The following is a 23179-nucleotide window of genomic DNA, read 5'->3' on the forward strand; positions in this document are numbered from 1 at the left end:
CGAGAGGGCCCAGAGTATATCTATCTCGTCATCGGGATGGACAAATTCCACTCGTTGATCCATATGCCTCAACTCATACTTTCCGGATACTTAATCCCACCTTTATAATCACCCATTTACGCAGTGGCGTTTGATGTAATCAAAGTACCTTTCCGGTATAAGTGATTTACATGATCTCATGGTCGAAAGGACTAGGTAACTATGTATCGAAAGCTTATAGCAAATAACTTAATGACGTGATCTTATGCTACGCTTAATTGGCTGTGTCCATTACATCATTCATATAATGACATAACCTTGTTATTAATAACATCCAATGTTCATGATCATGAAACTATGATCATCTATTAATCAACAAACTAGTTATACAAGAAGCTTACTAGGGACTCATTGTTGTTTACATAACACACATGTATCAATGTTTCGGTTAATACAATTATAGCATGGTATATAAACATTTATCATAAGTATAAAGATATATAAAAACCACTTTTATTATTGTCTCTTGGGCATATCTCCAACATTTTTGGTTCAAAAACTAGGTAGTACTCCCTCCGTTCCATAATTCTTGTCGCTGATATACATCCAAAAAGTTTGCGTTCTACATGCCCTCATGCGATGGCTGAACGCTAGACGTGAGGAATTTTTGGCAGACCAGTGCATGAGTATTTTGACAGAAAAAAGGACCACCTTCCGATACAAATTGATCCCTAAGGGTTCAAATTGAATGAAATGTTCAAATTTTAAGAAGTGTTTAAATTTGAAAGTTATTGATATTTAAAAATGTTACAACAGGAGTAGCATGGGTCCGTTCGGCTGGGACTTCTCGACGACCAACAGTCTCGTCGGGGTGCGCAAGGAATATGCCTTGCGGGAGTAAGTTGTCGATGAAGATCGGTGTCGGTGTGAGACCAACGCACGCAGGCCAGCATAGCCGATGTGGCCGGCGTCTCGTCGTGGACCAACGCCAATTTGATGGCTGTCGGCATAGCCAAGAACGCCGTCTCACGGGCTCACAAGGGTGTGATGTCGAAAATGTTGTGTTCGTCTCCTCCTATGAGCAACTCTAACAGAGCCCGTAAACCACGCCGGAACCGTATTTTTCCGGCCGATTTACGGGTTCAGGTTGAAAGTGGCGCAGAATAGAGACTGAACTCGCTGTCCGGCCCGAAAAACTTTTTCAGGGGCCGAAAAATTTCACTCTCGACCTCTATTAATACAGACCGAAGAGCGGTTTACAGGCCCAAAACTGAACGGATTTCTCACTGCGCCGCCGCCGTCGTACAACCGTCTCCAGCCGCCGATTTCTAGCTACTTTACTGCAATTATGCATCACCGATCAAACATCCTGTCAGCCCGCTCTAATTCCAACCATGTCGATATCAATTTCCAACGAATTTTGCTAGGTAGGTGCTGTTCTTGAGGAGCTCGACGGAGCGGTTCGCTGGAACGGTGCGTGGCCACGAATTCCCGACGAATTTCGACGAATCAGCTCGCTGAACGAATCTGGCTTTGCTGCTTGCGTGAGGCCGAGCTAGCTCGCTGGACGAATTTGATTTTGCTGCTTGCGCGTGGCTGCTAGATGCTTTGCTGCCTAGGCGCTAGATGATTTGCTGCTTAACGTGCATGTACTAGCTGCTTGCGCGTGCCTGCTTATTACGTGATTTGCTTCTTGGCCGGCGGTGGCACGGGGAGATCTAGCCAGCGCGCAGAGAGTTCTTGTGGGGAGAGTTCTTGTGAAGAAGATGATTACTTTTCGAATCTTCTGTTTTTCAGTTTCAGTTTACAGGATCTGTTCTGCGCCAACTGTTTTGCGACACGTAAACAAGTTTTCGGAAGACTGAACTCGAGTTTTTTGGTTTGCACTTTTACGGGCTCTGCTAGAGATGCTCTAAGCGGTGTGGCCGGCGTTTCGTCTTGACGCCCTGATGCCAAGCGCATGTCCGTGGGCATAGACGCCGACAAGGTCATGGTCACCATCTCACGGGCATGCAGGGACGTGGTGTTGATGGCGCCGCCACACCTCGGCTTGCGAGGTCTGCCTCATGCCAGCTCCGTAAGGCTAGCGGACCGAATGGGCGCTCGCCTTGGACGGCTCTCGGGTTGATGGTGTCTGGTCGAACGTGATTGAGCGACCCTTCATCCGTGAGGACATGTGCATGGCCAAGTTTTGGTAAGTAAAGAGGAAGATACAATATTTAGATAGACCCTGGAGCAATGATGGTATTTATCTTGATCATCAAAAACTTTAGGTGCGGGCGTGCGATTAGGACAAATTAGGTATGTAGAGTTGTCGATTGTACCACATGGAAACTTCAAGTTGGTGAATTTCTATATCCTAATATTCCGCGGGCAGCTTTTTGAGTTGCCATACGGCCAATTGGTTTCATGGTTTCATTTCGATTTATGGGACGTGTAGGTAAAGAAACTATCGGTTTAAATTAATTAGTGCAACTTAGGAGTATATTTACATAGGACAAGTGTATGGCATCATCAATTAATTTGATCCGAGAGATTTTTTTCTTGGGAACTACAATAGAGTAATATTTAATTTTAAATAGCTTTCTTTCTGAACAAAAATTTCAAAAAAATGTTAAACATATAGGTTTCTGGTCCACCCCCCTCCCTAAAACTCTAACATATCAAGAACTCAGGTTGCTCTATACCACTTTATTATTAAGCATAAAAAGGGAAACAAAGGCTACCAACGACACAAATGCCTCACCTTATGCTCCGGTGAACCCACCATAAAGATGAATTCACTTGTCCACTAAGCGTTGCCAAACCTTCACAAGATTGTGGCACAACTCCACAACTTCATAGAGGCTCCCAACAACACCTAGAGATTTGTACACCACCAAGCAAGCCCTCAAGATGCTCTCTTCACAAGGGCCTCGACTATCCACTATGAAGACCTAGGGTTACAAGTTCCACGATAGAATCAAGAGGAATTCAAATCCCTTTGGTCAAAGGGTATATTGGGCCCTCCTCCTTCGATTACCTAAAGATGGGGTGAATTGGCTACATAGGGAGAACCACCAACTTGAAGCTCTAGAGTAATGGAGGAGATAGAAAACCCACGACCTGAAGACCTACCCCTTGGGGGAAGAAAAGGGTGGCTATTTATAGCCATCATCGGATTTCTGGCCGTTGCATAGTCACATGGTTGCATGTGGAGGTGTCTTGGATCCGAACAAGGGGTATAGGTCACCATCACTATTGGAGCGAAGAAGAAGGGTCTTGGTGGCTAGGTCCTTCACGGAAAATTAAAAGGATCATATTTAATTGAGACATAGTTATCATGAGTAAATTGATGAACCGAGATTAAGTTTCTGACTATATGAGAAGAGGGCTAGAACATTTTGTAAGTAGAGAAGAAGAGAGGATATTTGCTCAAAACCTACAGCAATGATGGGTTTAGCTTGGTCATCAACAACGTTAGGTGCATGCGTGGGATTAGGACAAATCACACGCGAGTGTGCCACCGGGGAACTTTAAGTATTGGTGAATTTCTATATCTCTGCTAATGTTCCAGGTGCAGCGTTTTGATTTCCATATGGCCAATTGGTTGCATGGTCTCATTTGGGCTCATAGGCCTAATAGGTAAAAAAAAGTAAAACCCCTTACGCCTAAATTACTTCACACTACTTGGGAGTATATTTATATTGGACAAGTATATGGTTTCCTCTACTAATTTGAGCCAGAGAGAAATTTTTTTCTTGGCAACTATAGTAGAGTAGTATTCATTATTTGAACATTTATATTTATGGTCATTTAAAAAAAAGCGAAATGTGGTTTCGGGTATATCACCCTCCCAAGACATACCAGGAGCTCAGAATGTCCCATGCCACTTTGTAATTAAGCTTGCGAAGGGGTAAAGAGCGATCTCAACCATTGATATGTTTGAGTTTGAAGGGGAAGGAGGAGGTGTACTGAAGTGGGCCTCCAACATATATTTGGTTTACACGTGACCATGAACCCAAAAAAAATCACAAAAGTAGACAAAGTCACGTAAATAAAGAACATATTGACTTCAGATACAAGAAAACCCATAGCCTAGCTTTAAATATATACTCCAAAATAAGTAAGCTGCAATCCTAGAAAAATAATTAGAAGATGTTGAGCTTGCATCGGTACCTCTACGAATATCATGGAACCTATCTAGTCTAGTCTTGAACAACAAACTCTCTCAATGGCTTTTCCAATTGCTTTATCACTGCCTCCCACCCTGCATGTGTCGGGTGCATGTCATCCCAGTAGAAAAACTTATTGGACTTGTCGCACACAGTGTAGAGAAGCTCCGAGGAATCGCCTTGTTGTCCGCAGTAACCGTTTGAATCAAAACTTTCGCAGCACGGCGAAAGCTTGCGCTTGAATTGTTTAGATAGCTCCTGGCCTTTACCTGCGTGTACATAAATAAAAGAAAGTTTAAAGGCAGCGCAAACGCACATTCAAATCCATCTATATATCTGAAATCTTATAAATAATACTTTGGGCACTTGTGCATGCATGCATGTATGTACATACCTGGGGCTGTATCCACAATATTAGTGAAGGCGGTGTAGAGGTCGGCAACGTGGACATTTTTCTTGCCCTCCATCATTTGTTTGAGGTTACTGTTATGGACGGATGCACCCAAATTTCCGAAGATGTCGCAAGCGGTGTAGTTGTTAGTCCGTGTTTGCAATGGTGTGCATCCAACGGGGTGCAAGTTATTGACGACAACCTTTGTCACCCCTAGCTTCTGCAACTGCTCCACGTTGGCTGCGATCTCCTTTGTCACCCTCCCAATATAAGCATTGATCTGCATATATATATGAAAAGTTAGCACATTAGTTAAGATGCACAAACAAAATAGTCATTTGAAATCTATGTATGCATGCTTTGAACTGTTGCTAGCTACTCACATCGTTGGGGGTGCTTAGGCCAATGTTGCTGGAGCTCCCGCGGTAGTCGTTGCCGGAGACGGCCACCAGGGCCACTGAGCGACTGAGCTGCTGCTCAGAGATGATCCCGTCGTTGACCATCTTCCTGAAAGTGTCGACCTGCTTGGCAAGGGTGGGGACCTTGTGCGTCGACGAGCTATCCAATACGCCAGCGCCAGCATAGGCGAAGGTCATACCTGATGGGTCACAGGTTTTCTCCGCGAGCATGCGCCGGAGGTGCTTCCTCGAGCCCCAAGATCTTTGCTGCAGGTACGTACGTAGAAATAAAGCAATACGCAGTGTTAATTATGACGCACGTACTAGTCTACTAGCTAGGTACTGTATATCACATGAGTGAGTATGAGGGAATTATAATGCTTACCGATGAAATCGGATTGGATTTGGTAGTTGGAGAAGCGTCCCGACGGAGTATTTGGTCGCGGGTTTCCGTCGGCGTCAACGTAGGAGGAGCCGTAGGGGTAGGCCCATTGCCGCGACATCTGGGTGACGGGGTCTGTTAGAGGGAGGTTCCCGTTGTCGGCGAAGTCATCCCCGAAGACGAAGAAGCTGTAGCTCGACTGCTTCTTCTGAGGATGGCCGCCGGCAGGGGCAGGCCGGGCCTCCGCGCCATTGGGGTTTAGAACAAGGACGAGGAGAAGGAGGAGGCCGAGGACGGCCGGACGAAGCTTCATGCCTCCGGTGCTTCGAAGGCGGATCGCCGAACTGGTTTCTGTGGTAGCTAGGTAGCCGCGCGCTGGCCCGAGGCGAGGGTCCTCGAATTTGCTGGTCGGGAACGGAAAAGGTCGAAATCAGGAACTCGAGCTTGCTTGTCCTCTTCGATGCGCTCCTCTCTTCTATTTATGGAACCCAGCAACGCAAAGCTCAAACACCAGGAAGGTGAAGTCGTAAACGGACTCGCGTTATCGGTCGGAATCGGAAACCGTAGCTAGACGTGCATACAGTATCGGGCACGGAGTCACAGATACGCGCCAGGGATGTACAGCACAGTCGGAGACGGATTTCACTAGCCAAGCAAACAACCCTCGTTGCATACGGTGGACCCTTTGGGGCTTTCTCCTTTGAACTCGTTCAAACCGATGAGGCGATGAGAAGGCAAAAACGTTTATTTGTTAATCCAGAAGAGAAATATTTCCAGCTAATTAGCAAACACCAGAAGAAAATCGATACAACTAGTGCCACGCCCGCTCGAACACCGCTACACAGCATAATGGTGGATCTGCAAACTTATGGAAGTCTGGCCAAACGTAGATTTTTTTCGGACAAATTACATTCAATTAAGCCCAAATTTTATTTGATTTAATATCAATACTTGTCCAGATTAAGTACAGAAGTAGGGAAATCTCAAGTTCGTGAACATTTTGGTCCTGTTTGACACGAACTGAAGTATCAGAGTGAATAGCATAAAACCACCACTTTGATGGTGAAATTTACCATATACCACCAGTTTACGTTTGTGGAACAAAAAACCACCACATTTGGCCCAGTTTTTTGCGGAATGCGCTAAGCGCAAATTAAACGCGAATTGACAAGGAATCTGACAAGTAGGGCCCGGCTGAGGTGGCAGAATTTGGTGAGATGGACCGGGTCCCACATGTCAGGATAATAAAAAATATTAGAAAGTGGTGGACACCACCGGACGCACAGGTCTTTATTCCCCGCCGACCACCACCACGTCTCCGGTACCGGCGAAGTCGGCCGCCGCCGGCGCTCGCTCGGCCGCCGCGCCCGGGGACTGCCTCCGCCTGGCCGCGCTCGGGGACCTCCACCGCCTGGCCGCCGCGCCCGGGGACCGGCACCGCCTGGCCGTCGCTGCTGCGCCCGCTCCATGGCCGTGCCCGCCGCAGCGCCTGGCCGCCCCGGCTCCCAGCCCCTTCCCGCCGCCGGCCGTGGCCCTCCTCCGCCGCCACGCCCGAGCCCGAGGGCGCTAGATCCCGAGGCGCGACGGAGGATCTCGGCCGCGACAGGGGATGTCATCCGTACTCGTCGGCAGCGGCGCGCGACGGAGCAGCGGCTTCGTCGGCGACCCGTGCCTCTCGTGGGTAGCGACAGCGTCAAGGTGGTACGCAGCGGGGTACGTACACGGCGGCGGCAACGCATGGCCGTGGAGTGAGGGGACGGCGGCGCGTGCGCTACAGGGGCGGCGGCGCTGGTCGGGCATGGCGGCACGGGTGCTGCAGGGCGACGGCGGCGCGTGTGCTGCAGGGGGACGGCGGCGCTGGCCCGGCATGGCGGTGCTACAGGGGCGGCGGCGCTGGTCGGGCATGGCGGCGCGGGTGCTGCGGGGCGACGGTGGCGCGTGTGCGGCAGGGGTACGGCGGCGCGGGCGCTACAGGGGACCGCGCGGCGGCGGCGCTGCTCCGGCGCGGCGGCGGCACTCCTCCGGCGGGGCAGCGGCAGCGGGTGTTCCCAATTTTATGCCATTGTGGTATTTTTTATTTTTAATGTGGACTGACACGTGGGCCCTCTGTCCAAATCAGCAAGCCACTGCATGTTGTTGCCACCTCAGCCCTGACTAGTGGGCCCAACCTAGCAAATTTCCCTGTCAATTCACGTTCAATTCACGATTAGTGACTTTTGCTAAAAACCAAGCAAAATGTGGTGGTTTTTTGTCCCGCGAACCTAAAGTGGTGGTGTTCGGTAAATTTCACCATCAAAGTGGTGGTTTTATGCTATTAACTCGAAGTATCAGCGTGGCTGCTCGCAGTGTGATGTCACAAGTTTTTTTTTCTTCTAGGAATATGGCGAGTAGGCTGTTCCAATAAACTATATTACATCAGTAAGGAGTATAGAAATAGCATAAAGATGATTTAAAGTTTTTCTTAACTGGAAAACACTGCTTATATTACTTTCGAAAACACAGAAACATCGTTTGCGATTACATCAATGATAAATTCAGGTGGATCTTCCTTCTACAATTGGGGATCATCCACCGCCTCCCTAGCTAGAACGTGAGCTGCAAAACTAGACTCCCTAGGGCAGTGTTCAAAGATTACATAATTGAACTCTCTACAAAGAAAAAAGCAATCTTCATAAATAGCAGCTGCGAATTTTTGTCAAAAAGGACCACCAGCCCCAGTGAAATGGCAAAAAGACCACCTCTTAGTGAAAATGGCAAAACTGCCGTGGTGGCACGCTCGCCAGCCGACACGTCGAGGGTGCCGCCGCCGGCTGTGGCGGCACGCCCTGCCGCCGTGAGCTATGGCGGCACGTTCGCGCGCCGCGGTCGCCGTTCGCCGTCTGTTAGCGCCATCGACCCCTGGTGGGCCATGCCGCCACAGAGGGAGGCGCCACGCCGACGTGGAGCCTGCCTCCACCGGCAGTGGTGGAAGGCCACCCTGTGGCCGACCAGCACGGCAGGCCTCGCACTAATGGCCACGCTTATCAACACTCATTCCCACGCTTCGCTTTTCCGATGATTGCTCCACTTTTTTGCTGTGTTTGACACGAGAAAAACGTCCGTGAAAGACAGACGCGCTACGTTGAGGGGAAGGATAGTAGCGTGTTTCTCTCATGCGTCGGGGTAAAGAAAATAGATACGGGCGTGCCAGTGTACCGTAGTAGACGAGAAAAAGATAGAGAAGCGTTCATTTCATTAATCTCTTTTGCAGAAACAAAGTACAAGTTCCCGAATACAGAGCGCTCCGTGGCCTGCTTGCGCGGCCAGACTGACTATAGCGATTGCGATCTCCTGGTTCCCGGGGCCTCGGAAGGCACCCGGTTAATTACTCCCGCCGGTTATGCCGCAAGACACCTCAGATTAAGCCGTGTGGTCGTCTTCGTCGACTTCGCTTTGTGGTCTCCATGCATGATGTGGTGGTGGTGTGTGTGGGCGGGGGCAGTGCCCGTGTCCTCGTCGGTACACGCGCCGCATGTAGCGTGGCCTTTGCTCCAGCCATGTCCGCCCTCGCCGTCGTGCCTCGTCGGTCTTGACGGCGTTGGTGTAGTTGTAGTTGGAGTAGCATGGGTCCGTTCGGCTGGGACTTCTCGACGACCAACAGTCTCGTCGGGGTGCGCAAGGAATATGCCTCGCGGGAGTAAGTTGTCGATGAAGATCGGCGTCGGTGTGAGACCGACGCACGCACGCATGCCAGCATAGCCGATGTGGCCGGCGTCTCGTCGTGGACCAACGCCAATTTGATGGCTGTCGGCATAGCCAAGAACGCCGTCTCACGGGCTCACAAGGGTGTGATGTCAAAAATGTTGTGTTCGGCTCCTCCTAAGAGCAACTCTAACAGAGCCCGTAAACCACGCCGGAACCGTATTTTTCCGGCCGATTTACGGGTTCAGGTTGAAAGTGGCGCAGAATAGAGACTGCACTCGCTATCCAGCCCGAAAAACTTTTACAGGGGTCCGAAAAATTTCACTCTCGACCTCTATTAATACAGACCGAAGAGCGGTTTACAAGCCCAAAACTGAACGGATTTCTCACCGCGCCGCCAGCACCGCTGTCCGTACGACCGTCTCCAGCCGCCGATTTCTAGCTACTTTACTGCAATTATGCGTCACCGATCAAACATCCTGTCAGCCCGCTCTAATTCCAACCATGTCGATATCAATTTCCAACAAATTTTGCTAGGTAGGTGCTGTTCTTGAGGAGCTCGACGGAGCGGTTCGCTGGAACGGTGCGTGGCCACGAATTCCCGACGAATTTCGACGAATCAGTTGGCTGGACACAAGGCCGAGCTAGCTCGCTGAACGAATCTGGCTTTGCTGCTTGCGTGAGGCCGAGCTAGCTCGCTGGACGAATTTGATTTTGCTGCTTGCGCGTGGCTGCTAGATGCTTTGCTGCTTAGGCGCTAGATGATTTGCTGCTTAACGTGCATGTACTAGCTGCTTGCGCGTGCCTGCTTATTACCTGATTTGCTTCTTGGCCGGCGGTGGCACGGGGAGATCTAGCCAGCGCGCAGAGAGTTCTTGTGAAGAAGATGATTATTTTTTGAATATTCTGTTTTTCAGTTTCAATTTACAGGGTCTGTTCTGCGTCCGTTTTGCGACCCGTAAACACGTTTTCGGAAGACTGAGCTCGAGTTTTTCGGTTTGCACTTTTACGGGCTCTGCTAGAGATGCTCTAAGCGGTGTGGCCGGCGTTTCGTCTTGACGCCCTGATGCCAAGCGCATGACCGTGGGCATAGACGCCGACAAGGTCATGGTCACCATCTCACGGGCATGCAGGGACGTGGTGTTGATGGGGTCACCACACCTCGGCTTGCGAGGTCCGCCTCAGGCCAGCTCCGTATGGCAAGCGGACCGAATGTCGCTCGCCTTGGACGGCTCTCGGGTTGATGGTGTCTGGTCGAACGTGATTGCGCGACCCTTCATCCGTGACGACATGTGCATGGCCAAGTTTTGGTAAGTAAAGAGGAAGATACAATATTTAGATAGACCCTGGAGCAATGATGGTATTTATCTTGATCATCAAAAACTTTAGGTGCGGGCGTGCGATTAGGACAAATTAGGTATGTAGAGTTGTCGATTGTACCACATGGAAACTTCAAGTTGGTGAATTTCTATATCCTAATATTCCGCGGGCAGCTTTTTGAGTTGCCATACGGCCAATTGGTTTCATGGTTTCATTTCGACTTATGGGACGTGTAGGTAAAGAAACTATCGGTTTAAATTAATTAGTGCAACTTAGGAGTATATTTACATAGGACAAGTGTATGGCATCATCAATTAATTTGATCCGAGAGATTATTTTCTTGGCAACTACAATAGAGTAATATTTAATTTTAAATAGTTTTCTTTCTGAACAAAAATTTCAAAAAATGTTAAACATATAGGTTTCTGGTCCACCCCCCTCCCTAAAACTCTAACATATCAAGAACTCAGGTCGCTCTATACCACTTTATTATTAAGCATAAAAAGGGAAACAAAGGCTACCAACGACACAAATGCCTCACCTTATTCTCCGGTGAACCCACCATAAAGATGAATTCACTTGTCCACTAAGCGTTGCCAAACCTTCACAAGATTGTGGCACAACTCCACAACTTCATAGAGGCTCCCAACAACACCTAGAGATTTGTACAACACCAAGCAAGCCCTCAAAATGCTCTCTTCACAACGGTCTCGACTATCCACTATGAAGACCTAGGGTTACAAGTTCCGCAATAGAATCAAGAGGAATTCAAATCCCTTTGGTCAAAGGGTATATTGGGCCCTCCTCCTTCGATTACCTAAAGATGGGGTGAATTGGCTACATAGGGAGAACCACCAACTTGAAGCTCTAGAGTAATGGAGGAGATAGAAAACCCACGACCTGAAGACCTACCCCTTGGGGGAAGAAAAGGGTGGCTATTTATAGCCATCCTCGGATTTCTGGCCGTTGCATAGTCACATGGCTGCATGTGGAGGTGTCTTGGATTCGAAGAAGGGGTATAGGTCACCATCACTATTGGAGCGAAGAAGAAGGGTCTTGGTGGCTAGGTCCTTCACGGAAAATTAAAAGGATCATATTTAATTGAGACATAGTTATCATGAGTAAATTGATGAACCGAGATTAAGTTTTTGACTATATGAGAAGAGGGCTAGAACATTTTGTAAGTAGAGAAGAAGAGAGGATATTTGCACAAAACCTACAGCAATGATGGGTTTAGCTTTGTCATCAGCAACGTTAGGTGCATGCGTGGGATTAGGACAAATCACACGCGAGTGTGTCACCGGGGAACTTTAAGTATTGGTGAATTTCTATATCTCTGCTAATGTTCCAGGTGCAGCTTTTTGAGTTTCCATATGGCCAATTGGTTGCATGGTCTCATTTGGGCTCATAGGCCTAATAGGTAAAAAACAGTAAAATCCCATACGCCCAAATTAATTCACACTACTTGGGAGTATATTTATATTGGACAAGTATATGGTTTCCTCTACTAATTTGAGCCAGAGAGAAATTTTTTTCTTGGCAACTATAGTAGAGTAGTATTCATTATGTGAACATTTTTATTTATGGTCATTTAAAAAAAAGCTAAATGTGGTTTCGGGTATATCACCCTCCCAAGACATACCAGGAGCTCAGAATGTCCCATGCCACTTTGTAATTAAGCTTGCGAAGGGGTAAAGAGCGATCTCAACCATTGATATGTTTGAGTTTGAAGGGGAAGCACGTGACCATGAACCCAAAAAAAAATCACAAAAGTAGACAAAGTCACGTAAATAAAGAACATATTGACTTCAGATACAAGAAAACCCATAGCCTAGCTTTAAATATATACTCCAAAATAAGTAAGCTGCAATCCTAGAAAAATAATTAGAAGATGTTGAGCTTGCATCGGTAGCTCTACGAATATCATGGAACCTATCTAGTCTAGTCTTGAACAACAAACTCTCTCAAGGGCTTTTCCAATTGCTTTATCACTGCCTTCCACCCTGCATGTGTCGGGTGCATGTCATCCCAGTAGAAAAACTTATTGGACTTGTCGCACACAGTGTAGAGAAGCTCCGAGGAATCGCCTTGTTGTCCGCAGTAACCGTTTGAATCAAAACTTTCGCAGCACGGCGAAAGCTTGCGCTTGAATTGTTTAGATAGCTCCTGGCCTTTACCTGCGTGTACATAAATAAAAGAAAGTTTAAAGGCAGCGCAAACGCACATTCAAATCCATCTATATATCTGAAATCTTATAAATAATACTTTGGGCACTTGTGCATGCATGCATGTATGTACATACCTGGGGCTGTATCCACAATATTAGTGAAGGCGGTGTAGAGGTCGGCAACGTGGACATTTTTCTTGCCCTCCATCATTTGTTTGAGGTTACTGTTATGGACGGATGCACCCAAATTTCCGAAGATGTCGCAAGCGGTGTAGTTGTTAGTCCGTGTTTGCAATGGTGTGCATCCAACGGGGTGCAAGTTATTGACGACAACCTTTGTCACCCCTAGCTTCTGCAACTGCTCCACATTGGCTGCGATCTCCTTTGTCACCCTCCCAATATAAGCATTGATCTGCATATATATATGAAAAGTTAGCACATTAGTTAAGATGCACAAACAAAATAGTCATTTGAAATCTATGTATGCATGCTTTGAACTGTTGCTAGCTACTCACATCGTTGGGGGTGCTTAGGCCAATGTTGCTGGAGCTCCCGCGGTAGTCGTTGCCGGAGACGGCCACGAGGGCCACTGAGCGACTGAGCTGCTGCTCAGAGATGATCCCGTCGTTGACCATCTTCCTGAAAGTGTCGACCTGCTTGGCAAGGGTGGGGACCTTGTGCGTCGACGAGCTATCCAATACGCCAGCGCCAGCATAGGCGAAGGTCATACCTGATGGGTCACAGGTTTTCTCCGCCGTCAGAGCATGCGCCGGAGGTGCTTCCTCGAGCCCCAAGATCTTTGCTGCAGGTACGTACGTAGAAATAAAGCAATACGCAGTGTTAATTATGATGCACGTACTAGTCTACTAGCTAGGTACTGTATATCACATGAGTGAGTATGAGGGAATTATAATGCTTACCGATGAAATCGGATTGGATTTGGTAGTTGGAGAAGCGTCCCGACGGAGTATTTGGTCGCGGGTTTCCGTCGGCGTCAACGTAGGAGGAGCCGTAGGGGTAGGCCCATTGCCGCGACATCTGGGTGACGGGGTCTGTTAGAGGGAGGTTCCCGTTGTCGGCGAAGTCATCCCCGAAGACGAAGAAGCTGTAGCTCGACTGCTTCTTCTGAGGATGGCCGCCGGCAGGGGCAGGCCGGGCCTCCGCGCCATTGGGGTTTAGAACAAGGACGAGGAGAAGGAGGAGGCCGAGGACGGCCGGACGAAGCTTCATGCCTCCGGTGCTTCGAAGGCGGATCGCCGAACTGGTTTCTGTGGTAGCTAGGTAGCCGCGCGCTGGCCCGAGGCGAGGGTCCTCGAATTTGCTGGTCGGGAACGGAAAAGGTCGAAATCAGGAACTCGAGCTTGCTTGTCCTCTTCGATGCGCTCCTCTCTTCTATTTATGGAACCAGCAACGCAAAGCTCAAACACCAGGAAGGTGAAGTCGTAAACGGACTCGCGTTATCGGTCGGAATCGGAAACCGTAGCTAGACGTGCATACAGTATCGGGCACGGAGTCACAGATACGCGCCAGGGATGTACAGCACAGTCGGAGACGGATTTCACTAGCCAAGCAAACAACCCTCGTTGCATACGGTGGACCCTTTGGGGCTTTCTCCTTTGAACTCGTTCAAACCGATGAGGCGATGAGAAGGCAAAAACGTTTATTTGTTAATCCAGAAGAGAAATATTTCCAGCTAATTAGCAAACACCAGAAGAAAATCGATACAACTAGTGCCACGCCCGCTCGAACACCGCTACACAGCATAATGGTGGATCTGCAAACTTATGGAAGTCTGGCCAAACGTAGATTTTTTTTGGACAAATTACATTCAATTAAGCCCAAATTATATTTGATTCAATATCAATACTTGTCCAGATTTATAAGTACAGAAGTAGGGAAATCTCAAGTTCGTGAACATTTTGGTCTTGTTTGACACGAACCGAAGTATCAGCGTGGCTGCTCGCAGTGTGATGTCACAAGTTTATGTTCTTCTTCTAGGAATATGGCGAGTAGGCTGTTCCAATAAAGTAGTATAATACATCAGTAAGAGCATCTCGAATCGTCCGTTTGCGTCTGCCGTGACCAAAAATGCGTCTGGGTCCTCCTCCAACGGAGCGACACAAAGTGATCGGACCGTCCGCGACGATGCAAACTTGGCCCAGATATGCACCAGGTTTGCGTCTCCGCGGCGCAGACGCTCCGCGGTCGCGCCGAGTGTCCGCTGAAAGTTGCGTCTCCGCGGCGCGGACGCCCCACACTCCACCATAGTCACAATGGAGGCTGCAGCTCCGGCGGAAGCAAAGCGGGCCGCCACCAGCGGCCGGGACGCTAAGCCGAAGGCGGCAAAGAAGGTGTTGTCCAAGGAGGAGAAAGGCGTCGAGGCCGCGAAGCATTGCGGCCGGCGCAAGAGCCTGAAGGAGAGGAATGCAGCGGCCGCCGCCCTGGACGCCAGCCAGCAGGCGTGGCAGATGCAGATGAAAGCCGGCGTCGCGCAAGTAGGCCTCCATCCGAGCTTAGCGGAGGCCTACATGCTCGTCAAGCGAGAGGGGATCGCCGACGTCACTCCTTCGGCCTCGTCGGTGAGCTCGGTAAGTTCCCAGTTGCGTCCTGGAAGTCCCGCTCCCTTGCAGGTCCACCCGGCGTCGCGGTTCGCCTACGGCGTGGCACCGGTGCAGTTCAACGGGGCGCCGGTTCCCGACCTCAACCGGACGCCTAGAAGCGGTGACTCGTGCCCGGGCGTGACACACAAGACGCGCCAGCTGCCGGAGGAGAGCATACCGGTGCCACGCATCCTGTTTGACGAAATGGCACTGACTGCCCCGACGATGGACGACCCGGTACGTGAGCTCTCTCAATGTGTGCGGCTGCCGTGTATCATGCGTCTGACGTCCGGTCATTCGCAGGCCTATTGGAAGGACCGGAATGATAAAGACATCGAGGCCATGATCTTCGGCAGCGGCTTCGTTGGCGACGCCGGGGTCGGGACAGGCCCGCATGATGAGTGGGAACCGCCGCAAGATGCGGAGGACATCGATGGCACACGGCTGTTCTCCACCCATCCCACGCAGCCAACACCCGTGTGCGTCGACGACTTTGAGGACGCGCCAACAGGGCATGTCCTCACCACGGACAATGCTACCAAGAAGAAGGGGGAGAGCCACAGGACACAAGGATTCATCGACGACGAGGACAAGTGTTTGTGCAACGCGTATGTGGCAACAAGCCATGACTGTATTAATGACGCCCAACAAAAATGCAAGGTGTACTAGGCCAAGGTCATGCAGGAGTACAACGAGAAGAAGATGCACCCGTCCTATGATGGCGTGTAAAGCACACGTCCGTTGGGAACCCCAAGAGGAAGGTGTGATGCGTACAGCAGCAAGTTTTCCCTCAGAAAGAAACCAAGGTTTATCGAACCAGGAGGAGCCAAGAAGCACGTTGAAGGTTGATGGCAGCGGGATGTAGTGCGGCGCAACACCAGGGATTCCGGCGCCAACGTGGAACCTGCACAACACAACCAAAGTACTTTGCCCCAACGAAACAGTGAGGTTGTCAATCTCACCGGCTTGCTGTAACAAAGGATTAGATGTATAGTGTGGATGATGATTGTTTGCAGAAAACAGTAGAACAAGTATTGCAGATGTAAAGAATGGACCGGGGTCCACAGTTCACTAGAGGTGTCTCTCCCATAAGATAAATAGCATGTTGGGTGAACAAATTACAGTCGGGCAATTGACAAATAAAGAGAGCATAACAATGCACATACATGATACGATGAGTATTGTGAGATTTAATTGGGCATTACGACAAAGTACATAGACCGCTATCCAGCATGCATCTATGCCTAAAAATTCCACCTTCAGGTTATCATCCGAACCCCTTCCAAGTATTAAGTTGTAAAACAACAGACAATTGCATTAAGTATGGTGCGTAATGTAATCAATAACTACATCCTCGGACATAGCATCAATGTTTTATCCCTAGTGGCAACAACACATCCACAACCTTAGAACTTTCTGTCACTGTCCCAGATTTAATGGAGGCATGAACCCACTATCGAGCATAAATACTCCCTCTTGGAGTTAAGAGCAAAAACTTGGTCAGAGCCTCTACTAATAACGGAGAGCATGCAAGATCATAAACAACACATAGGTAATAGATTGATAATCAACATAACATAGTATTCTCTATCCATCGGATCCCGACAAACACAACATATAGAATTACAGATAGATGATCTTGATCATGTTAGGCAGCTCACAAGATCCGACAATGAAGCACATGAGGAGAAGACAACCATCTAGCTACTCGCTATGGACCCATAATCCAGGGGTGAACTACTCACTCATCACTCCGGAGGCGACCATGGCGGTGAAGAGTCCTCCGGGAGATGATTCCCCTCTCGGCAGGGTGCCGGAGGTGATCTCCGTAATCCCCGAGATGGGATTGGCAGCGGCGGTGTCTCGCAAGGTTTTCCGTATCGTGGCTCTCGGTACTCGGGGTTTCGCGACGAAGGCTATTTGTAGGCGGAAGGGCAGGTAAGGGGCGACGCGAGGGCCCACACGACAGGCCGCGCGGCCGGGGCCCGTGCCGCGCCGCCCGGCGTGTCGCCGCCTCGTCGCCCCACTTCGTTACGTCTTCGGTCTTCCGGAAGCTTCGTGGCAAAATAGGACCCCGGGCGTTGATTTCGTCCAATTCCGAGAATATTTCCTTTGTAGGATTTCTGAAACCAAAAACGAGCAGAAAACAGCAACTGGCTCTTCGGCATCTCGTTAATAGGTTAGTGCCGGAAAATGCATAAATACGACATATAATGTGTATAAAACATGTAGATATCATCAATAATGTGGCATGGAACATAAGAAATTATCGATACGTCGAGACGTATCAGCATCCCCAAGCTTAGTTCTCGCTCGTCCCGAGCAGGTAAACGATAACAAAGATAATTTCTGGAGTGACATGCCATCATAACCTTGATCATACTATTGTAAACATATGTAATGAATGCAGCGATCAAAACAATGGTAATGACATGAGTAAACAAATGAATAAAAAAGCAAAGACTTTTCATGAATAGTACTTAAAGACAAGCATCAATAAGTCTTGCATAAGAGTTAACTCATAAAGCAATAAATCAAAGTAAAGGTATTGAAGCAACACAAAGGAAGATTAAGTTTCAGCGGTTGCTTTCAACTTGTAACATGTGTATCTCATGGATATTTGTCAACATAGAGTAATATAACTAGTGCAATATGCAAGTATGTAGGAATCAATGCACAGTTCACACAAGTGTTTGCTTCTTGAGGTGGAGAGAAATAGGTGAACTGACTCAACATAAAAGTAAAAGAAAGGCCCTTCGCAGAGGGAAGCATCGATTGCTATATTTGTGCTAGAGCTTTTTATTTTAAAAACATGAAACAATTTTGTCAATGGTAGTAATAAAGCATATGTGTTATGTAAATTATATCTTACAAGTTGCAAGCCTCATGCATAGTATACTAATAGTGCCCGCACCTTGTCCTAATTAGGTTGGACTACCGGATCATCGCAATACACATGTTTTAACCAAGTGTCACAAAGGGGTACCTCTATGCCGCCTGTACAAAGGTCTAAGGAGAAAGCTCGCATTTTGGATTTCTCGCTTTTGATTATTCTCAACTTAGACATCCATACCAGGACAACATAGACAACAGATAATGGACTCCTCTTTAATGCATAAGCATGTAGCAACAATTAGTATTCTCATATGAGATTGAGGATATATGTCCAAAACTGAAACTTCCACCATGATTCATGGCTTTAGTTAGCGGCCCAATGTTCTTCTCTAACAATATGCATGCTCTAACCATTAAAGTGGTAGATCTCCCTTATTTCAGACAAGACGGACATGCATAGCAACTCACATGATATTCAACAAAGAGTAGTTGATGGCGTCCCCAGGAAACATGGTTATCGCACAACAAGCAACTTAATAAGAGATAAAGTGCATAAGTACATATTCAATACCACAATAGTTTTTAGGCTATTTGTCCCATGAGCTATATATTGCAAAGGTAAATGATGGAAATTTAAAGGTAGCACTCAAGCAATTTACTTTGGAATGGCGGAGAAATACCATGTAGTAGGTAGATATGGTGGACACAAATGGCATAGTGTTTGGCTCAAAGATTTGGATGCACGAGAAGTATTCCCTCTCAATACAAGGCTTAGGCTAGCAAGGTTATTTGAAACAAACACAAGGATGAACCGGTGCAGCAAAACTCACATAAAAGACATATTATAAACATTATAATACTCTACACCGTCTTCCTTGTTGTTCAAACTCAATACTAAAAATTATCTAGACTTTAGAGAGACCAAATATGCAAACCAAATTTTAGCAAGCTCTATGTATTTATTCATTAATAGGTGCAAAGTATATGATGCAAGAGCTTAAACATGAGCACAACAATTGCCAAGTATCAAATTATTCAAGACATTTTAGAATTACTACATGTAGCATTTCCCGATTCCAACCATATAACAATTTAACGAAGAAGATTCAACCTTCGCCATGAATACTATGAGTAAAGCCTAAGGACATATTTGTCCATATGCAACAGCGGAGCGTGTCTCTCTCCCACACAATGATTGCTAGGATCCATTTTATTCAAACAAAAACAAAAACAAAAACAAACCGACGCTCCAAGCAAAGCACATAAGATGTGATGGAATAAAAATATAGTTTCAGTGGGAGGAATCTGATAATGTTGTCGATGAAGAAGGGGATGCCTTGGGCATCCCCAAGCTTAGACGCTTGAGTCTTCTTAAAATATGCAGGGGTGAACCACCGGGGCATCCCTAAGCTTAAAGCTTTCACTCTCCTTGATCATATTGTATCATCCTCCTCTCTTGATCCTTGAAAACTTCCTCCACACCAAACTCGAAACAACTCATTAGAGGGTTAGTGTACAATAAAAATTAACATGTTCAGAGGTGATATAATCATTCTTAACACTTCTGGACATTGCACAAAGCTACTTAAAGTCAATGGAATAGAAAAATCCATCAAGCATATCAAAATAGGCAATGCGAAATAAAAGGCAGAATCTGTCAAAACAGAACAGTTCATAAAGACGAATTTTATTGAGGCACCAGACTTGCTCAGATGAAAATGCTCAAATTGAATGAAAGTTGCGTACATATCTGAGGATCACTCACGTAAATTTGCATAATCTTCTGAGTTACCTACAGAGAATTAGGCCCATATTCGTGACAGCAAAGAAATCTGTTTCTGCGCAGTAATCCAAATCTAGTATGAACCTTACTATCAAAGACTTTACTTGGCACAACAATGCACAAAACTAAGATAAGGAGAGGTTGCTACAGTAGTAAACAACTTCCAAGGCTCAAATATAAAACAAAAATACTGTAGTAAAAACATGGGTTGTCTCCCATAAGCGCTTTTCTTTAACGCCTTTCAGCTAGGCGCAGAAAGTGTATATCAAGTGTTATCAAGAGATGAAACATTGACATCATTACCAGGGGTGTTGGGAGTTTTCTCAACCATGCATAGTATGTTGGATACATAAGTTTCAGCGGCTCCCTTTTCATTAGTCTTGGGCTTGCTACTCTCATCAAACAAATTTTCAGGAACAAGCCAAGCATAATTATCATCTAGAGCTTCATGCATCGCTAGGAGCTTACATGGTATTGGTGCTTTAATCTCCCCACCATCATTAGCATTATTAGTGTATTTTATTCTATACATATTCATTTTTTCAAGTGTTCTTTTAAAGTCGGTATAAAAGCCAAGCCTCTTATGCTTAATAAAAACTTTTCTAGCTTCTATAGCTATATCTTCAAATTCTCGCACTAAGACTTTTAGAACAAAATCTCTCTTCTCTCCCCGCTCCATATCAGAAAGTGTAAGAAACATGTGTTGTATCATGGGGTTGAGACTAATAAATCTAGCTTCCATCATGCGTACCAAACAAACAGAGGCATCTTCATAAGTAGGGACAGCTTTTGCAAGTGGTATATCTTTAAGATCTTCATGCATACTAACATGGGTAAAAAAAAATTTCTATATTATCTCTTCCAATTATAGACCCTTGTCCCACAGGTATATCTTTTACAGTAAAATTAAGAGGAAATATGTTGAAATAAGTAAAGCAGATGCAAGTAACTAATTTTTTGTGTTTTTAATATAGAGTGCAAGACAGTAAATAAAGTAAAGCTAGCAACTAATTTTTTTGTGTTTTGATATAATGCAGCAAACAAAGTAGTAAATAAAATAAAGCAAGACAAAAACAAAGTAAAGAGATTGGATTGTGGAGACTCCCTTGCAAGCATGTCTTGATCTCCCCGGCAACGGCGCCAGAAAAAATATTGCTGGCGCGTAGTTGACGTGGGAGTTAGAAATCTTTGTGGTGTAGCTTTTCTTCAGTTCCCCGGCAACGGCGCCAGAAAAAATGCTTGATGGCGTGTAAAGCACACGTCCGTTGGGAACCCCAAGAGGAAGGTGTGATGCGCATGCAGCAAGTTTTCCCTCAGAAAGAAACCAAGGTTTATCGAACCAGGAGGAGCCAAGAAGCACGTTGAAGGTTGATGGCAGCGGGATGTAGTGCGGCGCAACACCAGGGATTCCGGCGCCAACGTAGAACCTGCACAACACAACCAAAGTACTTTGCCCCAACGAAACAGTGAGGTTGTCAATCTCACCGGCTTGCTGTAACAAAGGATTAGATGTATAGTGTGGATGATGATTGTTTGCAGAAAACAGTAGAACAAGTATTGCAGATTTGTATTTCAGATGTAAAGAATGGACCGGGGTCCACAGTTCACTAGAGGTGTCTCTCCCATAAGATAAATAGCATGTTGGGTGAACAAATTACAGTCGGGCAATTGACAAATAAAGAGAGCATAACAATGCACATACATGATACGATGAGTATTGTGAGATTTAATTGGGCATTACGACAAAGTACATAGACCGCTATCCAGCATGCATCTATGCCTAAAAAGTCCACCTTCAGGTTATCATCCGAACCCCTTCCAGTATTAAGTTCTAAAACAACAGACAATTTCATTAAGTATGGTGCGTAATGTAATCAATAACTACATCCTCGGACATATCATCAATGTTTTATCCCTAGTGGCAACAGCACATCCACAACCTTAGAACTTTCTGTCACTATCCCAGATTTAATGGAGGCATGAACCCACTATCGAGCATAAATACTCCCTCTTGGAGTTAAGAGCAAAAACTTGGCCAGAGCCTCTACTAATAACGGAGAGCATGCAAGATCATAAAAAACACATGGGTAATAGATTGATAATCAACATAACATAGTATTCTCTATCCATCGGATCCCGACAAACACAACATATAGAATTACAGATAGATGATCTTGATCATGTTAGGCAGCTCACAAGATCCGACAATGAAGCACATGAGGAGAAGACAACCATCTAGCTACTGCTATGGACCCATAGTCCAGGGTGAACTACTCACTCATCACTCCGGAGGCGACCATGGCGGTGAAGAGTCCTCCGGGAGATGATTCCCCTCTCCGGCGAGTGCCGGAGGTGATCTCCAGAATCCCCCGAGATGGGATTGGCGGCGGCGGCGTCTCAGTAAGATTTTCCGTATCGTGGCTCCCGGTACTGGGGGTTTCGCGACGAAGGCTATTTGTAGGCGGAAGGGCAGGTAAAGGGGCGATGCGAGGGGCCCACACGATAGGGCCGCGCGGCCAGGGCCCAGGCTGCGCGCCCTGGCGTGTCGCCGCCTCGTCGCCCCACTTCGTTACGTCTTCGGTCTTCTGGAAGCTTCGTGGCAAAATAGGACCCTGGGCGTTGATTTCGTCCAATTCCGAGAATATTTCCTTTGTAGGATTTCTGAAACCAAAAACAGCAGAAAACGAACAATCGGCTCTTCGGCATCTCGTTAATAGGTTAGTGCCGGAAAATGCATAAATACGACATATAATGTGTATAAAACATGTAGATATCATCAATAATGTGGCATGGAACATAAGAAATTATCGATACGTCAGAGACGTATCATCCTACCACATCCCAAGCCCTCGCACGAAAGAGTCCATCAGAAAAACATGGAACTACATCAAACAAGAGACAAACAAGTTCTGCTCGGCCGTCGAACATACAAAGAGCCACCCCGTTAGCGGCGCTGGCGTGATTTCAGTGGTAAACAAGAGATAACCATCATCATTCTATTCTATTTACATCATTGTATGTACATCATTAGCGGCGTTGGCGTGATTGCAGGTATCCCGGGCCTTGGAGAGGTTGAAGGCAGTGCATAAGAAGGGCTACCATATGGTCCATTGCTGGAAGAAGCTCAAGGACGCGCAAAAGTGGCAGACAAGCTTTGCGGCCTACGATGAAGCTGTGAAGAATGGGATAGCGGTTAACCTCGACGACAAAGACAACGATCATGGCCGTCAAGCCCTTCCACCTCGTCCCCGAGGCCATAAGGCTACCAACGCCGATCTATCCCGGGAGGCACAAACCATTGAGTTCACCCAGAGCCTGGAGAAGATGATGGCCGGGAATCATGCCGCCATGGCTGCTAGCGACGAGAAGAAGCGTCTGAAAAAAGAGGCTGCAACTTCCATCTACCTCAACCTCACGAAAGAGGTCACTGAGGTTCAAAGGATGGACGTCGAGGCCAAAAAGGCAGACGCCAAGGCCAAATTGCGTGAC

General features: G+C 47.2%; 1 protein-coding gene and 1 pseudogene across 1 annotated transcript; both read right to left on the reverse strand.

The window, feature by feature from the left end:
* Positions 1-4166: 4166 nt before the first annotated feature.
* On the reverse strand, positions 4167-5617 carry LOC124681539 (annotated as a pseudogene).
* A 6629-nt stretch (positions 5618-12246) lies between these two features.
* On the reverse strand, positions 12247-13702 carry LOC124681541 (GDSL esterase/lipase At5g03600-like). The gene is made up of 4 exons (XM_047216442.1): positions 13393-13702; positions 12988-13274; positions 12608-12884; positions 12247-12482 (listed from the first exon to the last, which is right to left on the reverse strand). Exons 1-4 carry the CDS (start codon positions 13700-13702, stop codon positions 12247-12249), a joined length of 1110 nt encoding a protein of 369 aa, XP_047072398.1.
* Positions 13703-23179: the final 9477 nt, after the last annotated feature.

The sequence above is a fragment of the Lolium rigidum genome, unplaced genomic scaffold, assembly GCF_022539505.1.
Source record: "Lolium rigidum isolate FL_2022 unplaced genomic scaffold, APGP_CSIRO_Lrig_0.1 contig_46222_1, whole genome shotgun sequence".
NCBI classification, from domain to species: Eukaryota; Viridiplantae; Streptophyta; class Magnoliopsida; order Poales; family Poaceae; genus Lolium; species Lolium rigidum.

Excerpts from the sequence above, each read along its gene's own strand:
- LOC124681541 (XM_047216442.1), bottom strand. The coding sequence starts at position 13,702 with ATGAAGCTTCGTCCGGCCGTCCTCGGCCTCCTCCTTCTCCTCGTCCTT. Across the intron at positions 13,275-13,392 it reads AATCCAATCCGATTTCATCG|CAAAGATCTTGGGGCTCGAG; the intron begins GTAAGCATTATA and ends ACGTACCTGCAG. Across the intron at positions 12,885-12,987 it reads GCCTAAGCACCCCCAACGAT|ATCAATGCTTATATTGGGAG; the intron begins GTGAGTAGCTAG and ends ATATATATGCAG.